General features: G+C 35.1%; 1 protein-coding gene across 2 annotated transcripts in view; it reads left to right on the top strand.

Annotated features, from left to right (window-relative positions):
* Positions 1–15,509, top strand: part of GPM6A (glycoprotein M6A) — a 333,463-nt gene that overhangs the window by 284,943 nt on the left and 33,011 nt on the right. For both annotated transcript variants that reach the window (XM_041753580.1, XM_041753578.1), the window contains exon 2: positions 4,597–4,789. In XM_041753580.1, coding sequence (XP_041609514.1) covers positions 4,597–4,789 — 193 coding nt within the window. The remainder of the gene's footprint in view (positions 1–4,596; positions 4,790–15,509) is intronic.

Raw genomic sequence — 15,509 nt, 5'->3', positions numbered from 1 at the left:
CAGTCTCTTTTCCAGAATCCACCACTGTGTTGCCAGCCTTACTCTTCGGAGTTGCTTATCTTCCAAGCTCTTTCTCTTGTTGCTTTACATTCCTTCCCCTTGACTTACCTTGGTGCACCTTGCGGAATGAGCCAAGGCAAAGGATTGTGTTTACTTCACGATGTTTAAATGGAAGTGAATTAATCATGTATCTCCTCTTTCTAGAAAATCTGGAGTATGTCAAGAACTTCTGGGGTTTTTGTTTCGAATTTTTATAATGAGGACGAGTCAGTGTACAACCCCACTGTCACAATAGCAAATGCTAATGTTTCAGAGTGTGTTGAAAAGAAAGTCTTGTGATTCCTTTGATCTATTTTTTTCATATGAGAGTCAAGGCATAATATTAATTCCTTTGAGAAAATACGGCCAGGAACTGGGTGTGTAGAAGAAGTGCCTCCCTGTGTATACAGGTCGTGTCTCCCGGAGAGCATGTAAAGTCCACGTTCAGTATTCGAACCCACAGCTCTGTGGGATAATCAGTGGCCTAGTCTCATCACATCCAATCTTGAAAGTACTTCCTGTGCAAAGTAATCCTTATTGTTTTTATGGAGTTTTTCTCAAGAAATGTATTTTCTCCAGGGTCAATGCTCCCCTGATGGCACTTTCACCTATGATCGTTCAATGGAGTGGTTTCTCATTTTGAGGTGGTGGGTGGCGACACAATCCGCAGCCTTGAAGGATGGTTGTTGGGAGCATGTCCTGGGCCTCGGAGCCCTGTTGCCATGGTGATTCTGCGGCTGTGCCAAGGCTGTTTCTCACTGTGGGTGGAAAGAAGTTCCCCTGCCAGCAGCTACGTGGGATACTGGCAGCTGGAGAGAAGGCTGACATGATGCGCTGCTTCCCCAGCTGGGAGTTCTGAGTCTCCTTGTAAATCGAATAGGCAACTCAGGCCCTGTGGAAGAGTGGGGGTAATTAGGATCTAGCCCATCACAAGTGCAAAATGTGCACGATAAGATTTTGAGAGTTCCTTATTCTGAGTCAAAGCTTTGCAGAGGATGAAGCCTCACACTGAAGGAGTCTAGCCTAACTTGGCAGTGAGGGAGGTTTAGAGGGATTTGTATTTGTCAGTGGGGTTAATTTAATTCTGAGGGATTTAAATGGCAGCATTTAAATAGGAGGTAAGAGAAATATCGTCACTTAATTTGGAGATCTTTTTTTTTTAATTTTTTTTTTATTTATTTATGATAGTCACAGAGAGAGAGAGAGGCAGAGACACAGGCAGAGGGAGAAGCAGGCTCCATGTGCTGGGAGCCCGACGTGGGATTCGATCCCGGGTCTCCAGGATCGCGCCCCGGGCCAAAGGCAGGCGCCAAACCGCTGCGCCACCCAAGGATCCCTAATTTGGAGATCTTAAACTCATTCAGAAATGCCTGTTAATTTAGGATTGTCAAGTTGGGTTTATGCAGTGTTGAAATTTATCTCATGTTTTTCTAAATCTAAATGGCACTACAATGATTAATCCTGTAGACTGTGACGCTGATAACCACCCCCACCCCCGGGGTATATGGAGTCTTAAGCAACTAGGCTTGCTTGCATGGAGGCCCTGGTAATGGTCCATCTAAACCATCACCAAGAAAATGTGAAATAGGTAGAAACTAAACTCTGAATGAAAGATCAGATTAACAGAATTGGGCAAAAGTCAGTGGCATTTGATGATCATCTATAGTCTTACCACTTCATTTGCTCCTGAACCATTCTGATTTTATTCTTGCTTTGTTATAAGCTTTAATAAGACCCAGAAAAAGTTAATTTTTATCTATAAATTTAATGCTTAGGCTTTTTTCTTTATATTTAAACTTCAATTGTGAAGAGTTTTGTGGACTACATTAATCTGATTTAGACACCTCAGTGTTTGCAGAAGAAATCCCACATACTTATATCGAATTCTTCGAGAATAGGAAGGGAGAGAAATCACAGAGGAATTGGATATGAAATCCTGGGGCTGTTTGGGGCACTTGACAAAATAAGGGTAACTCCCTTTTGGGTTGGTACTAATTTTGTTTCTTATTCTTCTTTATTTTTAAATAATAAGGTGAAATTTTTACAACATGGCGAGACAAATAGTACAAAGATTTTTTTGCTCTCCTGTAAATCTCCACTCAAAACTGTGTTCATTGACATTCAGAGACTACACACTCTGGTCTCATCCATCTGCTAGTGAAATCTCTTTCTATCACATGAAGTGTCAAGCTGCTCTAACCTTTTCTACTTCCCCACAATGTGTGTGTATTTGTGTGTGTGTGTGTGTGTGTGTGTGTGTTTATGTGTGATGGGGGAAGAAATGATTTCCTGCACTAACAATTGCTATGGAAGAGAGGAGGTGTTCACATTCCTTTTTTGCCTCTGGGGCAGATGAGGTGAACCGTAATCTTCTCAAGAAGGCCAGTTCCTATGGTCAGTATTAAAGTTAGCAGCCTAAAATAAATAAATAAATAAATAAATAAATAAATAAATAAATAAATAAAAATAAAGTTAGCAGCCTAGACCACTCTCTAAACATAAAACTACTTCACATAGGAACTTCATAATTATCACATGTACCATATGTTATAAACATATGTGCATTCTAGATAAAATGCACACAGAACTTTCTAAATTTAGAAAAACATGAGATAAATTTCAATGCTGCATAGACCCAAATTGACAATCCTGTACTTAAGTACAATAAATAACAATCCATATTCCAATCTCATTTATTTGTTTCTGCAGAAAGGAAGAGCAAGTTATGTAGAGAGTATTTGAGAGGCTTCGGTATTACAAAAGGAGATTGGGTCAAGAATTTCCAAAAGGAGGAAAGTAGGAGGAAATCTCTGGAATAGAATATAGAATATATATTGGGGGGGGGGACACACACAGGTGGAGGGAGGCAAACTGAGTCATCTTAGGAGTTGCTCTGAGCCTGGCAGCCCCATACTTAGGCTTCGTCTCTCACCAGCAGCTGGTGCACAGTACCTCCTCAATATGTCTTACTGCAAAACATATACACTTAAGCATCTCTGGTTAAGTTCTTAGAAGGTATCTAGCAAATTCTGAGACTTATTTTTAATATTAACAGCCATGGTTTTCTGATGTCTTAGACTAGAAAGCTATCTCTCAAAAGGGTAGTGTGACAAAGCTTTAAAAAGCAAAAGTGATTCCTGTAGTCAAAGTAATTTTGAAAACCATATCACAAGCAATCATAGTTCATCTTAATATGGTTAAAGGTGTGTCTAGTAATGGTAGACCTGGCATTTATTGAGTGGTTACTCCATAGCATGCACTATTTCATGTGTTAACTCACAATTTAATTTAAATTCCAGTGTAGTTAACATACAGTGACATATTAGTTTTGGGGTGTACAATATAGTGATTAAACAATTCTGTACATTACTCGGTGCTCATCATGACAAGTGCACTGTTTCATCCCCATCACTACTTCACCCGTACCGAGTCCCCTCCCCTCTGGGAACCATCTGTTCTCTAGTGTAAAGAGTCTGGTTTTTGGTTTGTCTTTTTTTTCCCTTTGTTCATTTGTTATGTTTCTTAAATTCCACATATGACTGAATTCGTATGCTATTTGTCTTTCTCTAACCAGCTTATTTCACTTAGCATAATACTCTCTAGCTCCATCCATGTTGCAAATGGCAAGATTTCATTCTTTTTATGGCTGAGTGACATTCTATTGTATACATATACCACATCTTCTCTATCCATTTATGTATCGATGGGCACTTGGGCTGCTTCCATAATTTGGCTACTGTAGATAATGCTTCCATAAGCATGGGAGTACAGATATCTTTTCAAAGTAGTGTTTTCATATTCTTTGGGTAAATATCCAGTAGTACTATTACCTACTTAATTCTCCCAAGAATGATTTGAGGGGAATTCTTACTGTCACCGTTTTACAAATGATGGAATTAAAAGAATAAACTTGCCAAAAACCACACAGTGGTAGAGTGAGGATTTGCCTTCTTGGCCTCTCATTTTTCAGTATCTTTCACATTTTTTTTTTAAATCACGCACCACAGCAAAAAGTAGAATCACATTTGAGTCACTACAAAGCATAAATTAATATCTGAACTCAAAAGCCTTTACAGTAATTTGCTTTACTACATGCAGCGCACTTGGATATTGCCTATTCTATTCTCTTTCACTTCTGAAAACTGTTGAACAACGTTCACTAAATTGGGTTCACAATGAACAGATTTTGACCCACTATTTTAAAAATACAGCTAAAGGGATTGAAGTAAAAACTTAAGCAGATTAAATTTGACAGCAATAAGGTCAATATAAAATGATACGCATGAACATAGTGAGGATTATTATGGGAAGTCTTGGTTTGGGGGTAGAAGAAGAGGAAGCCTTCACTGGAATTAAATATTCTCTTATTTGTGGAGGTGGGTTTCTAATCAAGAAACTTCATTTTTATACCCTTCAAGGCAGACTGGATGTGCATGTTGACCTGATGTCATGTATAAATGCAAAGATACATTCCCTTATGCTGCCATTTTCCTAAGAGTTAGATGAAGAAAAAAATATATTAATTTCTAACTTTTTTTTTCTGTTGGTCTTCTGCAGGGTGTTTTGAGTGCTGTATTAAATGCCTGGGAGGCATTCCCTATGCTTCTCTGATTGCTACCATCCTGCTCTACGCTGGGGTTGCCCTTTTCTGTGGCTGCGGTCATGAAGCACTCTCTGGAACTGTCAACATTCTGCAAACCTACTTTGAGATGGCAAGAACTGCTGGAGATACACTCGACGTCTTTACCATGTAAGTCACTCTGGTATTGCTTCTTACTCTGAGAGTGTATGTTCACATTGCTGGGTGTTGAATAAATAGGGGTCTAGAAGTAAGTGAAGCAGTGTTATAGATGAAGAAATAAATACCCTTAGGTTTTATACATGAGTCAAAAGAACATTGACCTTTACCATGAATACAGGACATATAGCAGAGGATCAGAAGCCAACTGAATCTGGACCTAATTTGCATTTTAATTTGACTGTCAAGTTTTATCAAAAATTCAGTTACCGTTAAATGGAATGCTTGCATATCCTTTGCTCTTCTAATTTGAGCAGAGGCTGTTCTAGTAGAACAGAGCAGGGAACAGAGAACAGGGCCAGGTATAAAAGTAGACTGTGCTGCTAGTTCTTGGAAAATCACCAAAACTCAATGGGTGTTTTCACCTTTTAAAAAATTTTAATTCAAATTGGGTATGATATCATCTTTCTTTCCCTGCCTCACAGAAGTGGTGTGGACTTCCTAAGAAGTCTTTGTGGATGACTCTTCTGACTTCTGTTAGCGAGAAAGTTTAAGTAATATTGAGCAGCTTTTTGTAAACATGATTTATGCTTAAAATGTAATTTACTCATAAGGTTCAAACTCCTGGAATTGCTAAACTTTAATATTTTTTGAAAAGTAACCCAAACATAGTCTGGAAGTAAAAGAGTTTTCTGTTCAAATTTCAGTCCCTTATTGCTTAATATCACAGTGAACAGATGTTTAGGATTGAATTTAGCTTCAAATAAATTCCCAATTCAGATTATTAATTTGATGATGCAATCCCCACAAAAAGAAAATAACTTATTTTTGCATTGTATTTGATAATCCCACCTGATAGTAGACTTTCTATCGCATTAGCCACCATAGCATTTATTACCCTTACAACTTCTTGCATTTATTTAATGCTTCTTCGTACTATGCAGTTATAATTTTTTCATGTTGCTTTATTTTGTCATTCTAATTAAATTCAAACCTTCTTAATTTATATATACTTTTCCTGGAGTAAGGTGGGTTTAGAGTTACAAATCTTCGTGGTTAATATGGCTGGTGAGAGTGACTTTGCTTTTTACTCTCACAACTCCATAAAAATGGTTAATGACATTTCTTATATACTCAGAGCCAGTTCCTACTGAGGTGATGTAATTACAACCTTGGACCCTAAGCTAAGGCAACATTTGGTCAACAACTTTCTCGGTAGAAGACAACTTTTCTCTGACTCCAATATTGCTAAATTTTTAAATAATCCATCACCTATAGACAGATTATTTTGAGCAAAATATTGCCCACAGATTATATTTGCTATAATTATTAAAAGTTGCTGATTTCTATGTAAATGAAAAGAGAAAAAAGGTACATGTTTCTACTAAGTAGTTGAACAGGAATTTTCTACTTTGCAGAGTTAAGGGCTTGTATCCTTGGACAGAGTGCATAAAATTTTTAGGAAAGAGAAATATTTATTTGAAATATTTATATTTATCTAAAATACAGTGGCATTTAAAATTTGGGAATGATTGGCCATAAAATAAGAAATATGACAAAGTGGGTGTGGGAGACTGAGAACCTCTCCTGACAATTATTAGGAGGAGAAAGGAGTTGATTTTCCACTCAGTTAAGAACTGAGATCGTTTAAAAACAGTCCTTAACTCTGAAGTATCAATTTAGAGCTTCTTCGATGTCACTGACTAATGGAAATGAATTAATGGAAAATTTTAAAAATCATAACCTAAAAAAGGCAAAGAAATTATATCACTTTCCCCGTATTTCCTGATGAACTTTTATTTTACAAATTAGTTTTGAAAAATTACCATTATCCATTAAATTAAATTCTTTCAGCCCTTAGCAGACAGTGTATCAATTTCTGTTACATTAGCTATATAGCATGAATTGATCCTTGAAAGTTTATAAATGGTATTCGTCAACTGGAATGTGATTGAACTATCTGAAAATGCTTTGGATTATTGCAGGTTAGTTTGCAGAGAGCCCTAAGAAAAAGGATATATTTTAATGTGATAAAACTGACATTTTCTTTTTAGTTTTATCTCAGCCCACACTGGACAAAATATGTTTTCACTGTGCATTATTTTAAGCTACCACAGATGTCCTTAAAATCGACAGATTCTCTATATTTAGGCTACATCCAAATTGCTAACTTTAGATATATAATAGAAGTTTGTAAGAAATCATGAATCTAATAAATGACATGAGATGATTGTATACATCTATCAGAAACCAATTGTCAAGATACTTATTTGACATTTAGACAGCCGACTTTAATATATCACAGAATTCTACTAGCGCTCTGAAGAAGTAGAGTGTGTGGGAGTTCAGAAGAGAAAACAGAGATCGTATGCTCAATTCAGTACTTTAACCTTTTCTCTGTCCCATTGGAAGTTAACTGTGAAATTAATAATGCATTTTTGGAATGGGAAGAGTACCATTTTGATTGGAATGAAAGCAAGTGCTCAAATCATCTCTATTTTTATATTTCAAATAACTAAAATTCTTTGTACAAGGCCTTCTAAAGCTAACAAAGGAATTCAGACTTTTTCCCTGTCAGTTAACGGTTCATGAAAACAGAGGGAAGATATGTACAATAAACTGCTAAGCACCATTGGTGCCAATGATATGTTCAAAGATTTGCATACAGGCTTAGAGCAAGTAGAGACTATTCTTTGGGGGAGATTATTTATAAGGATATCAGAGGAATAGATAAGGTGAAGGGAAACAGGGGGTGTTATATAAGGAAATATAGAATAGAGATGGCTGACAGATGTATTTGCTGGCAATACAACTTGCTTGGAAATAAGCTAAGGTAAGTTTGGAAAATAATGTGTAAGAGAATGGAAAGAGAGCACCTGGTGGCCAATTTTAGTCATGTATAGTCTGTTTTTTTCTCCACAGTTCACATGCTTGGTTCAACCAAATTAGGCACTCCTATTTCATTTACTTATAAAGGAAAAGAAGCCTGTTTACCGGATGTGTGAACTAAAAGATAAAACTGATTGCCTGAGCCTCCACTTCTTCTCCTGTTGTCGTCAGGGTCTGAGGATTATTTCATTCTTGATCTCAGCTTCTCTATCTCTGTCTCTTCACTGTCTTCTTTCTCTTAACCACATGCACATATCTCAATGTGGTCAACATCTGCTAGTCTATGGGAAGAAACATGGATAGGCACAGTGAAAGATGACCGTTTCATTTCACTAATCACCCACCTAGCATGAAAAATTGACTTCTCATAGATAAGTTTGCATATAAATAATAATATTATAAATGTATAAATACTATAAATAAATATAGGAATAATCTGCATTCTCATGCAACCTCTATTTTGGACATAAAATTCTCAATACCATCAGCCTTCACCGGTGGAAGGTAACCGAAGTGTAGTTCCTATGTCTTCAGTTGATGTCATCTGTCAAATCATGCTGTCGTATTCCATTTGAGAAATGAAGACCCCTCCCCCCATAGAGAGAGCCTAGGGGGAATTTTTCAAGGATTTTTTGACCCACTATATGTTTTTAAGTATCATACTCTCCCTCCTCATCAACTTGGTTTCTGAGAAACTTTTCATCCCTTTCAAGTCCATAGTCTTTTGTTGGCTCCAAAGTGTTGTGACAATGAGCGTGTGGCCTAGCTTCCCTTAGAGGATATTCTTACACTCCAACTACAACCTTTTTTTTTTAGTTTGGCATCTCCATTCAGGCCCCCACGCTGGCAACAGTTCACTGCCCTGCCACTTTCTGCTATATGATGAGGAGATCATTTTCTGACCTGTGAGTCAGACTTCCTCACACGAGAGCCCCATGGTAAGGTGTTGTTCTGTGTTCCATCAGTTTCATGTGGCTGAGTGAGCAAGAAGCAGGGTACACATTTCACCTCTGCAGAGCAGATTCATGGAAGACAATAAAATATGGAAACTGGTTAGAAAAGTAGATCTCGAATAATCCAAACCACTAATTTTGCTAAGTGACTTGGCTTCTTGAGTAACTCTCTGGAGGACTGAGCAAGAGACAGTCTTATTCATCAATACATCCCCCTGTAATTTATTAGACAGGGGTTGTATTTGGGTTTTGATGAACTATAATGAGGGTCTAGTATCTGGTACCACTAATTTCCAGAGTGAATGTATTTTATTTTCAAAGTTTAATACTGTGATCTGAACTTAATGCATCAAAAACTGAGGTGACTAGGTAATGAATTCTTTGATATTTAATGCACACATAAAAGTTAATCTCTGTTTGCCTAAAACAAAAGCAGGCAGTAAGCTCAGATAAAATAGATATATTGGTTTTGCTCTCAACTTCCTGTGTATGTAAATCTCTAAGTCTACTTGTATTTCAAATGTTTATTTCTTGGAACTAAATGAAATAGAAAGCAGTCCTCAATAGCTTAATGGATGGAAATGAGAAGTGAAAAGAAAGCGGGAATTCACGGGAAGACAAAACCAGGTTTCATAAGCTGGCAGAAATCACAGCAGTATGCAGAGTGCCAGGGGCTTGACAGTCAAACCAGATTGCTGGAGTCTTCCACTTACAAGAATTTTGAAGATCAGACAAATTAGTATTGAAGCGAGATTACTGATTAGTCATGGAAATTCAAAAAGATTTTCAGTCCCATCTAGAACTTATGTTAGAAAACCATACTAACTTCCTAACGTCTGGTATAATAAACAGACAGCATCTCCTTACACAGTATTTAGCCAGACTAGTAATTCTCACGTGAAACCGAGCGTTGGATGAGAGCACTGGTTCTGGGGTCCAGCTTCCCAGGCTTTTTTTCATGTGGTATCTACCCCTTTCTACTTATCTTACCTTGGACAAGCTTAACCTGTCAGCCTCAGTTCCTCATCAGTAAAAAGGACTTAACTAATGCTTCCAACTCCCTAAGTTAGGTGAATAATGAGTTGATATTTGAAAATAGTTATAACAGGGCTGCCACCTATTAAGACCATGCACCTGTTTATGAACATATTTCTGCTTCTGGCAGTGGTGGTGATGGTTTCGATTACAATGATAGCGTCTTCCCTGAAGCTGGACCATGATTTTAATGCCCAGTATCATGCTTCCTAAATTGTGTTTGTCCCTGCGCACACCCTACTCACCACAATACTCTTAGCCCTTGTTACTTGACTAGAGTAGATGTTTCAGCCAAAGTAAACACCAAGAGGAGGTTTCAGACTCGATCAGAGTTCAAAGATCTGATTTCTTTTCTCTTTTCTAACTTCCAGGGATACAGCAATTTTAGAAAAAAATATTTACAAATAAGAACAGGATGATTTTATTCAAATAGTATTTGAAAGGTTATCTGATAGAGGAAAACTTGCTTTGCTTTTTGTGATTCAGAGACAGATTTTGGTTGAATTCCAATTTATAGGGAAATAGTTTTTGACTCAGTGTAAAGAACTTTCCAAAAGTCAAGAGTTTTCTAAGGAGTCCTTGGTCTGCCTTGGAATATACTGATTTGCCTGTCAGTGAAGGCATTCAGATAAGACTGGTAATGAACTTCCAGTTCTGAGATGTTTACAACCTGTAATTCACTTGCTAAACCTTAGCCTTTATTCAAGAGCAGCCTAGTGTTTTTGCCTGTTTTGCAAATTGGGTTATCGTGAATACCAAGTATGGAAATATATTCAAGACATTGTATTTATTACATTTCTACGTTTTTGTTTTCAGATATGCAGATATCAGTTTTCAGGCTAATCTTTTGTTTGATTTGTCTTTTAATGAATTCACTCAGCAAAAAATAGTGGGTCATACTATGTACCAATTACTGTGCTAATCGTTAGTGATCCAGAGTAGAACAAGAGAGATTGATTTTCCTCAAACACTGACATGGGAAAAGATATGTTAGCAAAGTGCCATCCATATCAGACAAAACAGATAGGAATTTAAGAATGTTTGAGCTAATTTGTAGGATGTATCAGGTTAAGAAATAGAGGGAATGGAAAAGTGACAATAATTTATATTATAGGGCATGAGAATAGAAGAATATATCAAATGAACCAGAATAGAGAAAGTAAAAAGAGAATTAAGTATATATAAATAGTTATAAATATGTATACATAAGTAGTTATAAGTATATATAAAATTATGTCCCTATTCACATTTATACCAAAAGACTTTGAGACGAATTGAAAATTAAAATCTAAGGATAAACTAACTTATAGAAGCTAGAAGAAAACTAGATAAAGATTTCATATATTATGAGGCAAGAAGTAACTAAGAAATAGATCACAAAGGAAAATATATATAGACTTGATATAATATAAATTAAATTTTACTCATTGAAGTATTATTTTAAAAAAATAAAAGATACACAAAAGAGAGAAACATATTTACCACTTACATGACAAAGGGTCCTAATTTTAATAAAGACAGAGTTAATTAAAAAACAAAAGGATTCATTTTGCTGTAGAAAAATTGGCAAAATATAAAAACATATTTCATTGATGAATACAAATGGTTAATAGCTTGTAAGTATATGTTCATCCACACTACTAAACTAAGAAAATTAGTTAAAACGATACTACTGTTTTTACGATCAAAGTATCAGAAAAATTAAGTGATAATACTTGGTATTGGAAAACAGAGAATAAACCCTCTTACTTGTTATCAGTGCATTTTTATTTTGGTTCAGACATGGTGGATACCATTTTGACAATAAATTCCTTACAAAGATTTATCTGAAATAGCCATTATTACCATTCTGATTGTAAGAATGATGCATTAGATTCTTATTGCTGCTGTAACAAATTACAACAAATTTAGTGGATTAAAAAAAAACACAAATTTATTACTTGGGTTTGCTTTTTTTTTTTTTTTTTCCTTTTCTTTTCTTTACAGTTCTGGATATCAGAAGTCTGAAATGAGTCTTACTGGGTTTATTGAAATAGGCTGAAATCAAGGTATTGGCAGGATTGTGCTCCATCTGGAAGCTCTAGGGGAGAATCTGTATTTTTACTTCTTCCAGCTTCTAGAGGCCACCTGCATTCCTTGGCTCGTAGCCCCCTTCCATCTTCAAAGCCAACAAAGTAGCAGCCTCGGATCTCTCTCTGAATCTGACTCTGACTCTTCTGCATCTTCCTTTCAGTTATTAGGACTTACGATTATAATGTATAATATATATTATATCCTGTAAACACAGTATAAGCTTCAAATCTCAAATTATTAATTTAGTCACAGTCTCCAAGTTTCATTGACCAAGGTAACATATTCACAGGTTCTGGAGACTGGATACAGACATCTTTGAGGTGACCATTATCCTTTCTACCATTAAACAAAAGTAGTAGGGAATTGGTAAAATATATCGTGATACCTTCAATTGATAGAATGTCCCATAATCTTAGAAAGTATGTTGATAAAATTATATAGCATTTAAAATATTCATAGTATATTGGCCAAAAATGAAGTTCATGAAGCAGTATATAATAATCATAACTTTGGGAATTAATTATAATTTCTATGGGGAAAAAAACTGGAAGGATAAGTAGTGAATAATCTGATATTCTGGATTTAATTTTATTTTTCTCTACAATAGATGTATATTGCTTTTAATTCATAAAATAGTTGTTTATAGAAACGTCAAATTTTAAAGTTCTTATTCAGAAAATAGGATAAGTACTTTCAAGAATTCCTTAAGAAGTAGGATAATACAGATTGTTCTTTGGAAAGTGAAAGTAGTAAAACAAAGACTTCTTATGGAATATATTTCATCATATTATGGACATAATCAATGACGCCAAGATTAGAGGGGTCATTAGTGCATTTTGTTGACATATCATTAACAGAAAATTAATTTTTTTAGATGAGAAGAATTTAATTTCTAATGTCATATTTAAAGTTCTTTGTTAAGTTCATATATTGCATGTTGTGAAAGAGGAATTCAGCCAGTATGATAATGTCATATATATCATAATTTAAATATATTGATGTATTAAATTTTTTAAATGCATTTGGACGGTAATGTTAATAAATGTCCATCTTCAGGTTGTTTGAAAAAAACTTTATATAAGAATATTTGAATGTCTGGAAATGTCAGTTACTCATGGCAGGCTCAATAATGGCCCCAAAGATATCTAGAACTTCATCCTTGGAACCTGAGAATATTATTACTTTATGTGCAAAACAGAGTTGAAGTTGTGATTAAGTCTGTGATTAGGTCTGGAAATGGGACACTCCCTCACCTCAAGAGAGTAGGGTGATATATTCAAATTACTGGAAGAAGGAAACCATCAACCAAGAATATTGTCTCTGCCAAAATTATCCTTCAAAAATGAAGAAGAAATTTTTAAATGTCCCAGATACATAAAAGCTGAGAGATATACAACCATTAGACTTGTCATACAAGAAACGCTAAAGAGAGCCCCTCAAATTTGAGATGAAAGGATGTTAAATGGTGACAAAAAAGCCTATGATTGGTAAATGTATATTTATAGACAAATACAGAATGCTGTAATACTGTAATGTATGTAAATCATTTTTAATTCTGGCATAGAAGTTAAAAGACAAAGCTATAAAAAACCCTTTGAAAAATGAAAGTGTGTTAACAGATACATAAACATAATATTAAAAGGTGTACCTTGTGACATCAATAACATAAAGTGTGTAAATTGGGAAAGTAATCTTAGAGTATTTATTTTCAATGCAGTTAAATTGTTAATCAACTTAAAATAGATAGTTAAGTATGAGATGTTTTATGTAAGACCTATGATAACCTCAAAGAAAATACCTTCAGAAGGTATACAAAAGAAAACAAGAAAAGAATCAAAACGTGCAAAAAATCTACAAACTAGAAAGGAAGATGAGAGGCACAGACAAAAAAGCTACACAAGAGACAGAAAACAATTCAAGACGGCAATTAAGAAGTCCTTCCCTACCAATAATAACTTTAAAGATAAATGGATTAAACTCCCCAGTCAAAAGACATAGAGTGACTGAATGGATAATAAATAAGATCCAAAAAAAAAAAAAAAAGATCCAAATATACGTGGACTACAGGAGAATTGTTTTAGATTTGCAGACACACATAGGTTAAAAGTAAAGCCTGAGAAAAGATATTCAATGCAAATGACAACCAAGAGAAAGGAGTGATGGCCATACTTTTATCAATCAAAATAGCCTTTAAGTCAAAAACTGTCAAAAGAAACAAAGGAAGATATTATATAATGATAAGTGAGCCAATTCACCAGGAATATATATGCACGCGACATCAGAGCACCCAAATATATGAAGCAAATATTGATAGGCCTGAAGAGAGGAATAGATGGCATCACAATAGCAGTAGAGGAATTCAATATTCTACTTTCTCTACTGGATAGAACAACCAGACAGAAGACTTGAACAATGGAGGACTTGGAACAAATGGGCCTAATAGATTTATCTAGAACACTTTACCTGACAGTAGCCAAATACACATTCTTCTTGAGTGCTCATGGGACATCATCCAGGATCGATCCCATGTTAGATCATAAAACCAATTTTAGCAAATTTAAGAGGCGTGAATTCATATTGGTATCATCTCATTTACAATAGAATCAAGAAGAATAAAATATATAGGAATGAATTTAACCAAGGTGGTAAAGTAATTTAAAGAAGCCACAAATAAATGTAATGACATCTCATGTTTGTCGATTGGAAGAAATAATATTGTTAAACTGTACATATTACCCAAAGTAATAGATTGTATGCAATTCTTATCAAAATCCAAATGGAATTTGTTAAAGAAATAGATGAGACAATCCTAAAATTTATATGGAATCACAAAGGACCCCAGATAACCAAAACAATTTTGAGAAAGATGAATAAACCTGGAAGCTTCACACTTCCTGATTTCAAAACATAGTACAAAACTGCAGTAATCAAAACAGTGTAGTAGTGACACAAGAGACAAATCAACTAATGGAACAGAATAGCGAGTACAGAAGGAAAACTGTGTATATATAGGCAAAATGATTTTCAATATGGGAAAACTGGATATTCACTTGGACAACAATGAAGTTGGACCTTTATCTTACACTATCCACAAAAATCAATTCAAAGTGGATGAAAGAACTAAATGTAAGATGTAAAATTATAAAACTCCCAGAAGAAAATAGAGGGAAAAATTTCATAATATTGCCATTTGCAATGATTTCTTGGATGTCATTGCATCAAAGCACAAGCACAATAGCAAAAATAGACAAGTAAATTTGAATACATCAAATGTAAAAGCTTCTGTGCAGCAAAGGAAATACTTAACAGGGTGAAAAGGCAACCTACAGAATGGGAGAAAGGATTTGCAAGCCATATATGCAATAAGAGGTTAATATTCAAACTATATAGGAACTCCTACAACTCAATAGCAAAAAAAAAAAAAAAAAAACCAAATAACTTGACTTAAAATGGGCAAAGGACTTAAATAGACATTTCTCCAAAGAAGACATACAATTAGCCAACAGGTATATGAAAAGATGCTCAACATCACTCATCTTCCAGGAAATGTAAATCAAAAGCCGCAATGAGATATCACCTAACAACAATCAGGATGACTATTATATTAAAAACAAACTGAACAAAATATGATCCATCAATCCCACTTCCTGTTATTTATCCAAATGATTTGAAATCAAGATCTCAAAGAAAGATTTGCATTCCCATGTTAACTGCAGCATTATTCACGATAAGCAACACTTGGACATTACCTATATATCCATCCACAGATGAATGGATAAAGA

The sequence above is a fragment of the Vulpes lagopus genome, chromosome 4 (genome assembly GCF_018345385.1).
Source record: "Vulpes lagopus strain Blue_001 chromosome 4, ASM1834538v1, whole genome shotgun sequence".
Taxonomy (NCBI): Eukaryota; Metazoa; Chordata; class Mammalia; order Carnivora; family Canidae; genus Vulpes; species Vulpes lagopus.
Note: the sequence above shows the minus strand (reverse complement) of the source record. Positions and strands in the feature narration are given on the sequence as shown.